Source organism: Narcine bancroftii, chromosome 8 (genome assembly GCF_036971445.1).
Source record: "Narcine bancroftii isolate sNarBan1 chromosome 8, sNarBan1.hap1, whole genome shotgun sequence".
Lineage (NCBI taxonomy): Eukaryota > Metazoa > Chordata > Chondrichthyes > Torpediniformes > Narcinidae > Narcine > Narcine bancroftii.
The window spans coordinates 8,237,973-8,255,023 of record NC_091476.1 but is presented as its reverse complement, the minus strand read 5'-3'; the positions used below and the strand labels follow the sequence as shown (position 1 = coordinate 8,255,023).

General features: G+C 39.2%; 1 protein-coding gene and 1 long non-coding RNA gene across 3 annotated transcripts in view; one reads left to right on the top strand and one right to left on the bottom strand.

Moving 5' to 3' along the window:
• LOC138740331 (magnesium transporter protein 1-like) overlaps window positions 1-17,051 on the top strand; it is a 38,660-nt gene that overhangs the window by 12,339 nt on the left and 9,270 nt on the right. For both annotated transcript variants that reach the window (XM_069892842.1, XM_069892841.1), the window contains exons 2-7: window positions 1,248-1,417; window positions 1,527-1,644; window positions 4,134-4,274; window positions 9,057-9,197; window positions 11,034-11,123; window positions 15,025-15,088. In XM_069892842.1, the coding sequence (XP_069748943.1) occupies window positions 1,248-1,417; window positions 1,527-1,644; window positions 4,134-4,274; window positions 9,057-9,197; window positions 11,034-11,123; window positions 15,025-15,088 (724 nt within the window). The remainder of the gene's footprint in view (window positions 1-1,247; window positions 1,418-1,526; window positions 1,645-4,133; window positions 4,275-9,056; window positions 9,198-11,033; window positions 11,124-15,024; window positions 15,089-17,051) is intronic.
• Window positions 11,033-17,051, bottom strand: part of LOC138740336 (uncharacterized) — an 18,352-nt gene continuing 12,333 nt past the window's right edge. Inside the window, exons 2-3 of the long non-coding RNA XR_011342838.1 lie at window positions 11,613-13,660; window positions 11,033-11,167 (exon numbers count right to left, since the gene is read on the bottom strand). This is a non-coding gene — a long non-coding RNA (uncharacterized lncRNA). The remainder of the gene's footprint in view (window positions 11,168-11,612; window positions 13,661-17,051) is intronic.

Here is a 17,051-nt window from a genome sequence, read left to right as displayed (position 1 = left end):
GTTTACCTATCCAGCCATGTGGCTTGGAAGAATTTTAAAAGATGGACTGGTGACAGATTAGTGTCTTGAGGTGTGTACTCTAAATTGCCTACATCTTTAAAGTCTAAATGTCTATGGGGTTCACAGTTCAGATGTGTTGGCATGCAGGGAGCAATGAAAAATTTTGCCATCAATTCTTTTGCAGATGGGTGACACCAAGACATGAAAGCTGATTCACATCTTCAGTAGCTTTGCTGTTTCTTAGGGAGCTAGTTGGCAAGGTCCATTCATGCACTTTTGCAAAAGAATCATTACTCCTGCAGAATGTACAAATATGCAAGTATTGTTTAATTGTAAATTTTTTGTGAGGCTTGTAATTAGCTGTGTTTATACTAAAGACACTTCGCATCACCCTGCGTCACCTCGAATCACCGCGATTTTTTGTCGCTTGCATCACCGCGCATTTTTTGGACTACCCGAACTGTTTCTACCGAGCAATGAATGCGAGGTGATGCAGGGCGATGCGAGGTGACCAGGAAGTCCAGTGAGCAATTGAAAACCGTGGGTGAAAAATTGCGACTTCCGGTGAGTCACCCGCAGTGTTTCCACTGCGAGGTCGTCCCTCGCATCACCCCGCATCGACCACCTCAAAAGTAGGACGCCGGAGCAGCTCGAATTGCCGTACATCGGCCACAACCGGATGTGTTTCCAGTGCGGCCAAATTTGAGGTGTCACCGCGCTTCACCTCACATTACCTTGCATCACCGCGTTTTTCCCGGCTCACTAGAAACACCCCCATTGACGGTAACAAGATCTTTCAAGCTTGTGGTAATGATGTTGGATATTTAATAAAAACCCAAATGAAAATATTTGACATGCCTTAGTTATTCATCAAAATAAATAATTGCAAAGTGGCTGGTTTCCTAATTTGTCTTTGACTGAGTTCATAATTCCAACAACATTTATGCATGTTTTTTTTAAAAACAACTTCATTTCAGCAAAATCAAATGATCAAATTTAAGTTTGTGTTTGAAATGTGTTTCAAAGGATATTTTGTCACCAATAAAATTTAGAGTCACTGATGATGTTAGTGATACGTAGAAGAAAATTGATTTGGTTATATTTAATCTTTATTGGAAGAGATACCATTCCATAAGACTTAAGGTGTCCATTTATTGTTCACCGTTAAGTTGTTTCAAGGTTTGCACGTTATGAATTAATGGAGATTTTTGAGACAAAATTGTATGTTCTCATTTTTGGCTTTGCAGACTCTTTTATCTGAAAAGGTTGGGCAGTTAATGGAATGGGCAAACAGGCGAGCTGTAATTCGGATGAATGGAGATAAGTTCCGTCGATTTGTGAAGGCTCCACCAAGGAATTACTCTATTGTGGTGATGTTCACTGCTTTGCAGCCACAGCGTCAGTGCACTGTTTGCAAGTATGTGGCTGCCTTTTTAAAAAATTGTATCATAAGCCTATTACAGTGAGATAGCTATGAATTATTTTGAATGAAGAACATTTCTAAATTTTGTTTTAATTATTTAAAGGCAAGTGGATGAAGAATATCAAATCTTGGCTAACTCTTGGCGTTATTCAAGCTCCTTTGTAAATAAACTTTTCTTTGCTTTGGTGGATTTTGATGAAGGATCTGATGTATTTCACCAGGTTGGTTTTATTTTGTATTACTCAATTTTCAATATTTTGAACAATAATTTTGGTATTTTAAACATGTCAATAATGCCTCAATAGTCAATGTGGAGGGTGAATTCATTCTGACAAAAATAGAAGATTTATGTTGGAATATCATAATTGATCTTATCATTTGTAATCTTTTCAATTTTATTTTTTTAAAATTCATTTTCTTCCTTGGAGGAGCTCTGTATTTAAATGTAAAATCCACAAGTTCACAGATCATGGAACATCTCTGGATAGAGAAACTAACTCTTTGTTTCTGGTACATAATGTTTCGTCAAAACTAGGAAAAAAAACTTTGAAGTCAAATGAGAGAAGGGGGACGGGTGGAAAGAACAGTTAGAAGCTAGAAAGTTGAAGGGTTGGATTTCATATTTCATGTGAAAATGAGAGCAGCACAATAGACGTAGAAGAAAATGACGTTGAAATATAGAAGGAAAATAGAGTGGGTTTGATGCCAGGATGACAACCTCTCCCTCAATGTCAGCAAGATCAAAGAGCTGTTTATATACTTCCTGGTCCAAATCACTGGTGCTGAGGTAGAAATAGTAGACATTTGTTAGTTTTTAGGAGTAAGACAGCAACCTGTCTTAGTCAACATGATGGCCTGATAAAATTTGTCATGTCACCTGCATCTCTCAAGAACTTCTACAGATATATCATTAAAAGTATTCTGTCAGGATGCATCACTGCATAGTACAGAAACAACTCTGCCCAAGACTGTAAGAAACTATTGAGTTTTGAATGCAGATGAGACTGTGATGGAAACCAACCCCCCCCCCCCCCATTGATTTTGTCTACACTTCCTGCTTCCTTGGAAAAGCTCAAGTCAAGTTTATTGTCACATGATTGTACAAGTGTAACCTGATGAAATGGCATTCTTTGGTCCTCCATGCAAAACACACAGACATACTACCAGACCTGACACACATACAGACAAGCAATATGTGTAAAGGACAAGCATTTCACGTGTACAAATAAATAAATATTGTTTCATAAATATGAGAGTCTTGTATGGTTAGTGTAAGCAGTTTATTTGGCTCTTCAACATTCTCGCTGCTTGTGGGAAGAAGCTGTTGCTCAGCCTGGTGGTGCTGGCTCTGGTATTCCCAATGGCCATCGTGATAAAGCAGCTAGCATGTTAAAACACTCATCCCACTAAGCTAAACTCTCTTCTCCCTCCTCCTGTTAGAAGATTCAGAATTGTGAGATCACGCAGCATGATTCAAGGACTGTTTCTTCCTGTCATTATCAGTCTCCTGTATATTAGTAGAATAAGTTAAATAATAGTTTGCAGAGGCTGGGATTGAGTGTAATATTAGTAAAATAATGTTGTCTTTGCTGTGTTGGGCTAGTGGTTAGCACGACACTACAGCACCAGCGATCTCTGTTCGAATCTGTAAGGACTTTGTATGTTCTCTGTGGCTTTCTTTTGGGTGCTCCAGTTTTCTCCCACCCTTCAAAACCTATGAAATTTGTAGATTAAGTTGTGTATTGGAGGCATAGGCTCATGGGCCAGAAGGGCCTGTTACCGTGCTGTATATCTAAATTTAAAATGTTAGTGAAACTCAGGACATCAGTAAAAAATGCAGTCCAAGCTATCTGCAGGAAATTAATTTTCTCACTGAACCTTGTTACACATGACAATAAAGTTTGATGTCAATATTGGGATTGGTCCTTTGTAAGTGGAGTTTTCAGAGGAGGTTCAAGGTTTCTTTGTTGTCATGGACACAAATTGAGTTGTTTGCCTTGTAAATGCACACAGAGGTGCCACTAGTCTACCAAGAAGAGGAGGCAAAAGAGAATCCCCTTCAGAGACATCGAGTCTAGATTCTGCCAGCTCCTCTGTCTCCTCATTCATGTAACCTACATTGACTCAAGGCCTCTTGTCCATTCCAGCAGTGAACCCAAGTTCCAGGCATTAAAGTGACCCTCCTCTGCCCCTAATTCAGAATCCCTAAGTCAATTTGTGAGTAAATCTGCTACCAACTCTCACTAATCTCTACAATGTCATAATTCCAAGTGATGATCCATGATCTAAGCACATCTGCCATTTGTACAATACTTTATGCATTGTTATAGACTCAAGCTCAGAAAATTATTCCCACCATGCTCAAACTTTTATTTCTTTGTCTGCAGGTTTAACAAATGGAATACTTTAGTAAATATAATTTGTCTTCAGTTTAGCTGATGCTCATGATGTTAAATTGCTTAATCTCATCAAAGTGCATCTACATGAGCAGATTTCTGAAGAATAAACCAACCATTCAGGATAAATGGCTTGTGTCTACATCATAAAGTTAGCTGCTTTAGCTGAAACCAACAAAATGAAGTACTGGAGGGTTGCAGACATTGGGCAAGTTCAGAGAAGCAAATGTTACTGCAGTTGGAGAAGGAACAACAGATTTCAAGTATTAAAATTAATACATTTAATTTTTTTGACTTTTATATCCCTTGTCTAGCTCAATATGAATTCTGCACCAACATTCATGCATTTTCCAGCTAAAGGGAAACCAAAGCGAGCAGACACTTATGAGCTTCAAGTTCGGGGATTTGCAGCTGAGCAGATTGGACGCTGGATTGCTGATCGGACAGAGATAAATGTAAGTGACTGATGTGTGTTTCTGCCTGAGGGTACATTAATGATTTCTTCTGATTTCATTAATTTATAAAAAAAGTGTTTGAGCATGGTTAGCACCATGCTGTTACAATGCTAGTATCAGGACTAGGGTTCGAATCCCATTCTATCTAAGGAATTTGTATGTTGTGTTCTGGCTTTCTCTACATCGGAAAGACTGGACACAGACTGGGAGATGACTTTACGGAGCACCCTCGCTCTGCCAGCATCAATAACAGGGTTCTCCCAATTCTGCACTCCACTCCCACACTGACAGGTCTGTCCATGGCCTCTTGCTGCCACCTGTAAATTGGAAGAGTAATGCCTAATATTTCTCCAACCACATGGCATTAACATTGACTTCTCTGGTTTCTGCCAGCCCCCTTTTTCCTCTTTTTCTCTATTCTGTCTTCTTTCCTCCAGATCTCCACCCCCTTCTCTCTCCATTCATAGAGCTCCTCCCCTTGTTTGCTGGTCTGCCCTGTCTCCCATGTCCACCTATTACCTCCTAGCTATGAGACTGTCCCCCTGCCCCTGCCCCCACCCCCACCATTTTGTTCTGGCACCTGAGTACATTTTGCTCATACCTGGATGTTGGGCTCAAGCCCAAAATGTTGGTTATGTGTCTTTGCTATATAAAGTATACTGTTTCACCTGCTAAGCTCCTTCAGCAATGTTTTTACTTCACTCACGGAGTCTGCAGACTTTTGTGTTTTACTCCTTCTTACTGAGCTACTCCCATTTAAGTGTTTAACCCATGTCCCTCTAAACCTTTCATATCTATTAACTTACCATGCATTTCCCAGAGTTAGGACTCTTTTTAAAACCATTACATATGTTTTTGATTCTGATTGAAAAGCTAAGGAGGACTTCTCCAATCCTACGAGTGGATGAGTTTTCAGACTTGAAACAATCCTGGTTTCTGTTTGTTGGGAAGAATTTGAGGACACAGATGCCCTTTTTACTGAAATCTCAACTGTCCCTCGGCACTTCAATCAAATGTCTCTCTTATTTTGTGTGACCCAACAACCATTTGACTGAATTTTTTGAGAATAATTGATATTTTGATGAGGAAATTGAAGAGTAAACAAAAATTTGAACTATCTTGAATCTGTCTCCAATTTTTTACCTTTCCCAAGTGCAAGGACTTGTAGTAATGTAAAGTGCCACACTCTTGCCATAGAACATCACAGCACAGAAAAGGGCCCTTCAGAATTATTATTCTGCCTCGTCTCACTGACTTGCATCCATTCCATACCCCTCCATAACCTTCCCAGCATGCTCCCACCACTCTGTGAAGAAGCTCCCCCTGGTGTTTCCACGAAACATTTCTCCTTGCACCCATAACATGTTGTCTGGTTGGTATCTCACCTATTCTCAGTGGAAAAAGCCTATTTGCATTAACTCTATACCCATCCTAATTTTGAACACCTCTAGCAATATCCCTATAACTCAGTTCCTCAAATCCCAGCAACATCCTAGTAAATCTTCTCTGCTTTCTTTCAATTTTACTGACATTTTTTTGTAGTTGGGTGACTAAAACTGCACATAATACTACAAATTCAGCTTCACTGATGTCTTTTACAACTTTGTCATAACATCGCAACTCCTACACTCAATACTTTGATTTGTGAAGGCCAATGTGTCAAAAGCTCTTTATGACCTATCTACCTGTCATGCCACTTTCAGGGAATTACTGTGCTTGGTTAGTAATTCTGCATGTCAGTAGATGCATTGCAGCAATGCTGTCTTTTTTACCTTCCAAATTCACCATCTAGAAGGGGAGAAGGCAGCACATGCACAGGAACACTTCCTGTCAGTCACCGAAACTCCTGACTTTGTGCATTTCTGTTTTATTATTGCAAGAGCAGAATTCCAGAACCCTTCCATTACAGCATGTGGTAGCACTTTCCCTCCATGTGGCAGCAGTTCTACAAAGCTCATTACCATCTTTTTCAGACTAATTGGGGATGGGCAGCTATGGGCAAAGTGTAGGCATGTACACCAATAACTGAAGAAATGCTTAACAACAAAATCCAAGCCAAGGGCATTAGTATCATTATCATGGTTTGTTCTGATTTAACTTGTATTTGATAAAACTATTTATGCACCTGAGAGATCGGTGAACAGATCTGCTGCACACTCAATGAGCATTCAGACGTAGTAGAGGATTCTTACATTCTAGACCTCTATGTGAAGCATGCCTCAAGAAGGCAGCCAACGTCGAGGAGTCATGTGATGGAGTAGTGGCTGGTCGGGTGGAAACAGCCCTCTCCAGAGAAAATAACAAAAAAGTGAACAAACAGAAATCAATAAACATAAAATACAGGAAGAGAAAGATAAAGTTATAGAGAAGAGACAGAAGATGGCACCCAAAAGAGAAATAGTAAGAATAACAGAGAAAAGGGAAGAAGGAAAATCACTGGAGAAGAAAGAAGAAGGCCTTACCTGCACGTCAGAGCAGAGAGTCACCGTGGAGAGGAGCGGCCGATATCAGATGTTGGTGAGTCCCCAGAGGAGTGGTGTCCTCCTGACCGGCGGACTTCAAAAATGGCTCTCAGAGCCAAGAAGAGGTGCGCAACTGCGCATGTGCAAAGAGTTGCGCGTGCGCAAGTACAAAGGTCAACGCAGGGGGGGGGGGCTCAGGTGCTGAGCGGCTAGCTGAGAAACACCCACTATTGGGGCGTTCGGCTGGGGGAAGTAAAGAAGAATAGTGAGAAAGAGAACGAAGGGCGGGAAGAGGATGAGCGGCATCAGGGCGACCGGCAGGGGGATGACCTGTGGCAGGAGACTCAGCAGCGGGTCGACCCAGCAAGGATGCAGAAACAGCTCACCAGAGATACACAGATGCAGAGAAGAGAAGATGACAAAGACATAGATACAGACCAGAAAAAGAGGAGGAAGAAGACCAAAAATTTCAAAGTAAAGAAGGTAAAATAGAAGGACAAAGTTTAGATAAAGCCTTTTTTAAAGAACAAATGAGGTCATTAAAAGAATGGCCATCATTAGAATTTAGTTCAATCAAAAGAAAAATGAAAAGAGCTGAAGACAGAATTCAAAGCTTAGAGTTGGTCATGACTGAAATAGGGAAAAGAGTAGAAAATGTGGAGGAACAAGAAGCTGCTACAGAAATAGGGATAAATGATTTAAGAGGGAAGTTGGAAGAGAGCAAAAAAATGGAAGAGACACAAGATTTATTGTCACAAAAAATTGACATATTGGAAAACTACATAAAAATAGTGAGCCTGAAAGAAGGCAAAGAAGGGTCAGATATGAAGGAATTTATAAAAGGATGGATCCCGAAGGTGCTGGGAATGACAGATTCACATGAAGAAATAGAAATCAAAAGGGCACATGGAGCACTAGTACCGAAACCGCCACCACATCAAAAACCGAGATCCATAGTGGTAAAATTTCTAAGATGTACGACAAGCGAAAACATACTGGAGCAGGCAAGAAAGAAGGTTAGAGAAGACAAGAAGCCGTTGGAATATAAGGGACCAAAAATATTTTTTTACCCGGACATAAGCTTCGAACTTTTAAAGAAGAGGAAGGAATTCAACACGGCGAAAACAATCTTATGGAAGAAAGGGTATAACTTTATATTAAGATATCCAGAAGTACTCAAAGTATTCATTCCTGGGGAATGAAATAGACTGTTCTCGGACCCAAAGGAGCCCAAGAATTTGCTGAACATTTGCAGGACAAGAAGAGAGGAGGAGGAGTAACTAGAAGGATGACCGGCAAGAAAATATACAAAAAGATGTAATAAATATAAAGTGAAGATAATGTGTGTGTGTGTGTGTGTATGTGTGTGTGTGTGTGTATAATATATATATAAAGATTTAAAGATGGATAAGAGAAGGGGAAGAAGGGAAAAAAAAGAGAGCTTTGTTATAAGTATAGGAAAATAGTGTTCTGGGGGGAGAATAAGGATCACTGCGAAATCGGTTGACGCTTGCATGTAAGTTCGCAAATTGAATGGAAAGGGAAGTTGTGGTTGTCGTCAAGGGGCAATCCAAAGAGGAGAGGTTCATTTGGGGTTAAAGGGTTTTTGCTTGTGGGGATTGTTGGGGTATTTCATGTCTTAAATGCATTGTCATATATTGAGATTAAAAAGGAAAACTTATAAAACAGTGATTGGAAAAAAGGGATGGAGGTGGTGAAGAGGTGGAAAAGAAGTGAAAATAAAGATACAAGATGGCCACGTTGGACTAAATGAATATAAACATTAATGGAATATATAACCAAGTTTAAGTGTATCCCATTGGGGAAAAAAAAATCACATATAATTTAAAAGACAAAGTTATAATGATTGAGGAAACCTGGGAACCATATATGGAACATGGCAGAAAGAGCAGGCCTAGGACCACCACCACCTAAAGTGATAAGAAGATAAACACGATCAGATTTAATGTGAATAAGTAGATGATGTGTCATTTTTGTTTGTATTCCTTTTGTATAAAGATATTTTTATTTTGTATGTCCGATATTTATTGTGTTTGGAGGGGGGTGTGTAGGGGGAAAAAAGAGATAATGTCACTGTGAATATTTAAAGAGCGGCATCTATAAAAAATATTGGTTGATATAGATCATAGTGCGATAAATAAAAAAGGCCAATATCAAAACCTATTTCTCACTGAGATACCATTAAAACAATGCTAAAATACGCAATATTAAATATTATTAAAATGAGTGCAATTGCTAAAGGTGTTGCTTCAATGGTTGTAACGTTTCAAACTAAAAATAATATTTTTATTTGAAACAGATTCGTGTGATAAGGCCACCTAACTATGCTGGTCCTTTGATGCTGGGATTTTTACTTGCCATAATTGGTGGACTCGTATATCTAAGGCGGAATAACCTTGATTTCCTCTATAATAAAAATGGCTGGGCCTTTGTTGCTTTGGTAGGTGAAACAATTTATTCCTACACTTCCCCGCTGGTTGTTGTACTAGATAATTCTATTGAATTTGCATGACCAAAAGTATTACCATTTTTCAATTAATTATTTTTAAGAAAAATTAGAGAGAAGTTCATTGGACTTTAAATCCATGAGATCTTTGTTCTCGACCAAATTGATGGTATTAATTTCTTCACCACTGGTAGGTTTCCTATTAGTCCCTCAGGCATTAAAAATTAAAATGTTCCATTTCATTCTTTTTGACATTGTTATTCTAGAGAGGATATAAAAAGTTTTTTCATATTTTAAGAAATTTCCTTGGTCCAAAATTATTTTCCCTTATTTCTCTTGAACAGAAATTGATAATTGGATTTGCTCTTTAACTTGTGCTTGTTAAATTATACACATTAAAGATGTACTTTGTTCATTGTGGGCAGGGAGACCAAATGTGCTTAATGTAAGACCCACATGATAAACTTCAGATCTGCAAGACATGAGAAAAAAATGTTTTTACACGTGCATGCATATTTTGTTACAAAAATTTGATGAAGTTGTGTGAAATACATGCACGTAATTATTCATGTGTGTGGTTTTTAAACTGCTAATTTGTATTAGTTTCAGTAACAAAAAGACATATGCATACAAAATACTTTCAAAATCCTGATTTTCTGTGGAAATTTCTGCGCAAGGAAGGAGTAGAGGCTGACTCATTAAATATATTTAAGATACAGTAAGAAATTTTTGCATTGTAGGGGTATTGAGGATTATGGGAGAAAGGCTGATCTGGGTCCATGGCCAGATCTGCTATGATCCCACTGAATGTGGGAGCTGGTTTGATGGGCTGGATGGACAACTCCTGCTCCTGTTTATGATGTGTTCTCTTTGGGAATGTTGCTGCCACCGGTCTCCAGATAACTGCACCATTATCACATCCACAGCTGAGCACACGATGCAGGAAGTGACCCGATGTAAAGCTGCCTCCTACGGCAGGGTGAGTCCAAGTGGCTCACAGCTCTGCTCCTCCCCATCCCACCCTGCATTCCCCTTTCCCCAGTTGTTGGCAGGATGGAGGAGTGGCTCCTGGGAGCTGAGTCTGGGCTAAGGAGCGGTCTAAACTCTGTGCTCCTTGGTGCTGATCTTTTTCATCTAGTGGGGCTAGGGCTTGCCAATGGCCACTGATAGGACCGTCACTGCTGTTGCCAGCTCCAATTCTGTCCTGGCTTGGCACCTTGATGACGTCCTCATTGGTGACCCTCTCCTCCCCATCTCTATCATCTTGGTTTACCCCTGCCAGAGTGCCTGGACAATCACCCTGCCTCTGGGGCAAGCCATGCCTCATCAGAGCTCTTCTGGGCCAGCCCTGGCTTTATGACCTCTGTGGCTACTCCATGCAGAGAACCTTCATCTTTTCTCGACTCTCCTACCGAACACCCCACGTTGGTGGTGCTTTGCTGTGGTGTAGCCCGGCCCGATCGAGGAGAACCTGACTGCTGCTTGCTCCACTCCTCTGCAGAGGCTGTTTCTCCAGTGCCCACTTCCTCTTTCTTCTCCTTGGCACTCAGCCTGAATTGCGACCTTCCTAGGAACCCTAGTCTGACTGCATGAATGTTCTGGGATGGCTTTGGGAGCACTGGTATATCCTCCAGCCAACATATTTCTGTGAGCATTACATGTCAAAGAGCTCCATGTGGCCAACTCTTATCTCGGGGCTTGAATCCACTTCGCTAGGAATACCTTTGTGGGGAAACTGTTTTTGATCTGAACATTGCAGTAGCAAGTTTTAATAAATAATAATTACAAGGTATCAAAATTTGACATTTTCTGTTGTCTTTATTCTTGCAGTGTTTTGTACTTGCCATGACCTCTGGTCAGATGTGGAATCATATTCGAGGTCCTCCATATGCACATAAAAACCCTCATAATGGTCAAGTGGTAAATAATTCATTATCGCTTTTCAAAGGCTGTTGCATCTCTTTCTTGGGTTAGATTGAAACAAATCTCAATATAAATATCAATTTGTATGTTTTAATTCTTCCTTACTATGATTAGAATTGTATTTTTTGTCAAACCTTTTAATATTTTGATATCGTAATCTACAAAGTGATGGAATCTACAATAATGACTGCAAAATGGGGAAAATTATGCCATACAATCTAAAATTGTATGGGGGGGAAAAAAGCAAAGGAGAAAAAAATAGAAACATTTCAGTCTTTGGTAAAGTTTAACATTAACGTTATTGTAGTTCACCACCAGGTGGTGCCCTCGAGGTTATAATCCTCATCTTTTGCTGGAAATAACAGTGGGAGGAAAGTTCTCCTGGGGGTATTTTATTGTTTCCAATTTATCACATTATCTGTGGTATTTCTCAGCATATGTTCTGGTAGATTTTGGTAATGTCACATCAATGTTTAAGTGCCTTACCTTATGTTTGAGCTCTGCCAGCAATTTCAGTTTGGAGGAGGTGTATGCTGAGATTCTTCTGCATTTATGTTGAGGGAGCTGCTCTCGGATCCTCCCGATTTTAAACTTGGAGTATTCAAGAACTCAGTCATTTGAATGGGAGTTGCAGGAAGGAAAAGTGCAAATGTTAGTTTTTTTAATGGAGGTTTAATCTTTTCAATAAGTTGTTTGAGTTTCCTGGTTGGTTCTTAAGAATTCTAACATTTTAATTGTTTCATTTTTAAGATTTTAAATGTTTCATGTCACAAAGTTTAAAAAACACTATTGTGACAATTAATGAAGTTGGGTACAGTGTGTTGCAATCAGTGAAATGTGTACTAAATGTGAAAGTCTTAAAGTTTAAAATTTTTAAATTACATTTGAACTTTCAACAAATAACCAAATTATAACTTTACAAAAGACCATCTCAGTTGTTACATGATTATATCCTATCTCTTTCCCCAATTTAGATACACTGGAAATATTTTAACAATTCTCTCAGATTGTGTTTGCTGTGTCTTCAATCCCAACTGCCAGACCCAATTTCTTGTTGCTCAAGCCAGTTATCCATTGTACCATACAGATAAACACTTCCTTTCTTCACTCTATTACCAAATATTATTAACATCCACTCCATGATCACCTAAGCTGATAATAGAACCATAGAATGCTACAGCACAGAAAACGGGCCATTCAGCCCCTCCAGTCTGTGCTGACCATTTTCACTAGCCCTATTGGCATGCCCTATTCCATAACCCTCCAGACCTCTCCTATCCATGTATTTATCCAATTTATTCTTAAAACTCAAGACCAAGCCCACATTCACCACACCAGATGGCAGCTGATTCCACCTCCCACCACTCACTGAGTGAAGAACTTTCCCCTAATATTCCCCCTAAATTTTTCCCCTTTTAGCTTAAAACTATGACTTCTTGTATTTATTTCCCCCAGTCTAAGTGGAAAATGCCAACTTGTATCCACTCTGTCTATACCTTTCATAATCTTGTAAATATCTGTCAAATCTCCCCTCATTCTTCTTCACTCCAAGTAATAAAGTCCAAACCTATTTAATCTTTCCCTATAACTTAACTCCTGATGTCCTGGCAACATCCTAGTAAATCTCTGCACTGTTTCAATCTTACTGATGTCCTTCCTGTAGTTTGGTGACCAGAACTGCACACATTATTCCAAATTAGGCCTCACCAATGTCTTAAACAACTTCAGCATAACATCCCAACTTCTATACTCAATACTTTGATTTATTGAGGGTAAGATGCCAAAAGCTGTCTTTACAATTCTATCCACCTCCAACACCACCTTTGAGGAACAATGTATCTATATTCCCAGATCTCTGCTCCTCCTCACTCCCCTACCATTTACTGTGCATGACTTACCTTGATTTGCCCTTCCAAAATGCAACACCTGACACATGTCTGCATTGAACTCCATCTGCCATTTTTTTGTGGTCATTCTCCCAGTTGGACCAGATCCCTCTGCAAGTTTTGAAAGGTCCACATGGACAACATTCACAGCCTTTCCTTCATCGACCTTCTTGGTAACGTCCTTAAAAAAACTCTACAAGATTCTTTAAATACAACCTAAAAACACACAAAACCACACTGAATGTCCTTAATCAGCCCATGGCTTTCCAAATACCTATAATATCCTATCTCTCAGAACTCCTTCCAATAACTTGCCTACTACTGACATATGCTCACAGGCTTATAATTACTTGGTTTATTTTTGGAGCCTTATTTTAAATGTTGGGACAACATGAGCTACCCTCCAATCTTCTGGGACCTAACCCATGGATAAGGACATTTTAAATATATCAGTCAGGGCCCCTGAAATTTCTAAACTAGTCTCCCTCAAGGTCTAAGGGAATATCATATCCAGCCTGGGTGATTTATTTACCTTTATTTGCTGTAAGGCAGCAAACTTCTCCTCCTCCTCAATTTCCATATCTTCCATGACCCTTCTGTTTGTTTCCCTTCCTTCCTTAGGCAAATTGCCGGTTTCCTGAGTAAATACTGACGCAAAAAAAATACTGTTTAAGATCTCTCCCATTACATGAGGTTCCGCACATAGTTGACCACTCTGATCCTCTAGGGGACCAATTTTATCTCTTACTATATCCTTTTAATATACTTCTAGAAACTCCTTGGGTTTACCTTATCTCCCAGAGCATCCTCCTGTCTTTTAGCCTTCTTGATTTCTTTCTTGAGTATTTTCTTGCATTTTCTGAACTCTTCAAGTACCTCATTAGCTCCTTGTTGCCTATACTTGCTCTACACCTCCCTCTTCTTCTTAAGCCAGATGGCCAATATCCCTTGAAAACCAGGGTTCCCTATGCCTGTTAACTTTGCCTTTAATCCTAACAGGAACATGCAAACTCTGCACTTGCAAGATTTCGCCTTTGAAGGTCATCCACTTACTTAACACACCCCTGCCAGAAAGCAACATATCCCAATCCACTCTTTCTAGATCCTTTCTCATTCCACAAAATTTGCCTTTCTCCAATTTAGAAAGACCAGACTTGTCCTTTTCCATAATTAACTTAATACAACATTTTTTTTTCAATTCCTATGTGCCATTAATTCTCTTGATTTAGCTGTATCTACTGTAATTAGGGACACTAGTTCTCAGCCACATGTTATTTAGATGATTTCTAACAGTGTCAGTGAAGAGGGAGGGACTGTAGATTATTGTAAAGATTTTCTTGTAGAAGTTTTGATCTGTATTGTGATGTTGCAAAAGAAGCAATATAGGATTATGAAGGGTATGGATAGGATAGATGTAGGAAGGTTTTTTGAGCTGGCCGGGGAAACTAAAACGAGAGGACACAGTCTCAAGATTCAGGGGAGTAGATTTAGGACAGAGATGAGGAAAAATAGTTTTTCCCAGAGAGTAGTGAATGTTTGGAATTCTCTATCCAGGGAAGTGGTTGAGGCTGCCTCATTAAACCTATTTAAAATTCGGTTAGATAAATTTTTACATGATAGAGGAATTAGGGGATATGGGGAGAAGGCAGGTAGGTGGAGTTAGGCCATAAATTAGATCAGCCATGATCGTATTGAATGGCGGAGCAGGCTCGATGGGCCATTTTTGGCCTACTCCTGTTCCTACTTCCTATGTTCCTAAGCATGCAAAAGTGAAATGTTAGTGGTGAAAGAAATTGGACCAGTTTGTTCAAATTATGTTGCCATAAATATGTGGAGTCCGAGCAGAGAGTGTTGCCTGTTGCCTGTGAGCTATTCTTCTCAACATTTTTTAAAACTGCTTTGCTGAAGAGATATTTTGGATCAAACATACTATACAGTTTACAGTAAACATTGTAAAATGTTTGAAACTGAAATCTTGCTGAACCTTTGATCGTTGCATTTTCTCTTTCCAGAGTTATATCCATGGAAGCAGTCAAGCACAATTTGTGGCAGAAACACACATTGTTATTTTGCTAAGTATCCTTTCCCCTGACTTTAAAAAAAATATATGTGAGATAGTCTTCTTTTGGGAATATGAAATGATTGCAGTTGAAACTATTTATTTGAAGAAATGTATATTTTAAAGTCTAGATATCAAAGTAGCAATAAAAATGCAAGATCACAAGCAAGCCCCGACACTACAGGATCTCTGCCTATACTGAGAGTCCATGTTTGATCCACTGATTCATTGATATTCAAATGCTTCTGCTGGAGGGCTGTTGTATTCTAGTTCCTATTACTATCTTCGTCATTGTCTTACATCTGCAAAGTTTGAGATGGTGCCCTCGAAATCCAAGTCCTGATCATGTACATTTTTCAAAAAAAGAGCAACAGTACCTTGACCACCTATTGTTGCCCACCGTCATCCACCTATTGCCTCCTGCCCCTGCTTCTCCCCCAGTATCCCCACCATTTTATTTGGGTGCCTGCCTCTCATACCTTGATTGGCTCAAGCCTGTAACGTTGGTTATGTATCTTTATCTTTGCTATATAAAGAACACTGTTTGCCTTGCTGAGTTTCTCCAGCATTGTTTTTCATTAGTATCAATACCAATACCAAGTCCACTGTGTAACTTCCTTCCAAGACTCAAAAACAATTGATTTTTTAAATTGATGTTTACTTTGAATTCCCAGTGTTAATTTTGCATGTATTTTGAAAGTCATTATATGTTTCTGCCACTGCATTCCATTTCGTCAAAAAATTCTCCAAAACAATTTTAAAATAAGTACTGCTTTTTAAAAAAATTTAATATCCCCAAGTCATTAATGTGCTTGGTTTATTAATCACTCTTCCGCTGTTCAGTGGTTTATAGATATTAATTGAAGTGTAAATTTTGTTTGATCCTTTTAATTGTTTCATTCCTCCAGTATTTTGGCATCTTGGCCTTCATAAATCAAGGTATTGCGTACAGGAGTTGCGATGTAAAGCTGAGTTTGTATAAGACATTGGTGGGGCAGTTCTGGTTGTCTGAATATAGGAAGGTAAGATTCAAAGAGTGCTGAGAAGATTAATTAGGATGTTGCTGGGTCTTCAGGAGTTGAGTTACAGGGAAGATTAAACCAATTGGGTTATTTTTTTTTATTGAGCATTAAAGAATGAGGGGAGATTTGATAGAAGTTTACAAAACTGAGAAGTATAGATAGAGTAAATACGAGTAGGCACTTTCCACTTAGATTAGGAGAGACAAATACACGAGGACATGGTTTTAGCGTGAAGGGGGAACATTAGGAGGAACTTCTTCATTCAGAGTGGTGGGAATGTGGAACGAGCTGCCGTCTGACATGGTAAATGTGGCTTACTCTTTAAGTTTTAAGAATAAATTGAATAGATACATGGTCTGGAGGGTTATGGAATGGATGCAGGTCAGTGGTACTACAAGGGCTGAATGGCCTGTTTTCTGTGCCACAGTGTTCTATGGTTCTGTTATGATGGTTTCTGGCAGATGCATTTTTAAAAAATATTTTTATTTTGTATTATGAGGAAGTTATTATTAACAACAAATCAGCTTATTTTAGTCAGAAATGTGACTTCTTTATATTGATAAATGCAATGCCATGTAATGGATGATGAGACTTTGTCATATGGCCATGGAGCAGCCACACCTCAATTCATTCTTGGGGCAGGAAAATAAAAAATATGTTTTAGTGGTACAGACTGGTGTTTTGGTGATCCCAGGGTAGCGCATATTTAGGATAATATGGGGAGCTTCAAAATCCTGATAGTGGTTGAATCAAAAACAGTTCTTGAACCTAGAAGCAGATGTGTGTTCTCTTGGCCTCTCCTTCCTAAAATCAACAATAAACTCCTTGGTCTTGCTGCTGTTGAGAGCAAATTGTCTTTCTGGCACCACACAATATTATACATAGTTCACTACATGGATGTATGTTTCACAGTTATCTCACCTTGTCTGTAACTGTTAGAAACGCAACACAAGGTTTT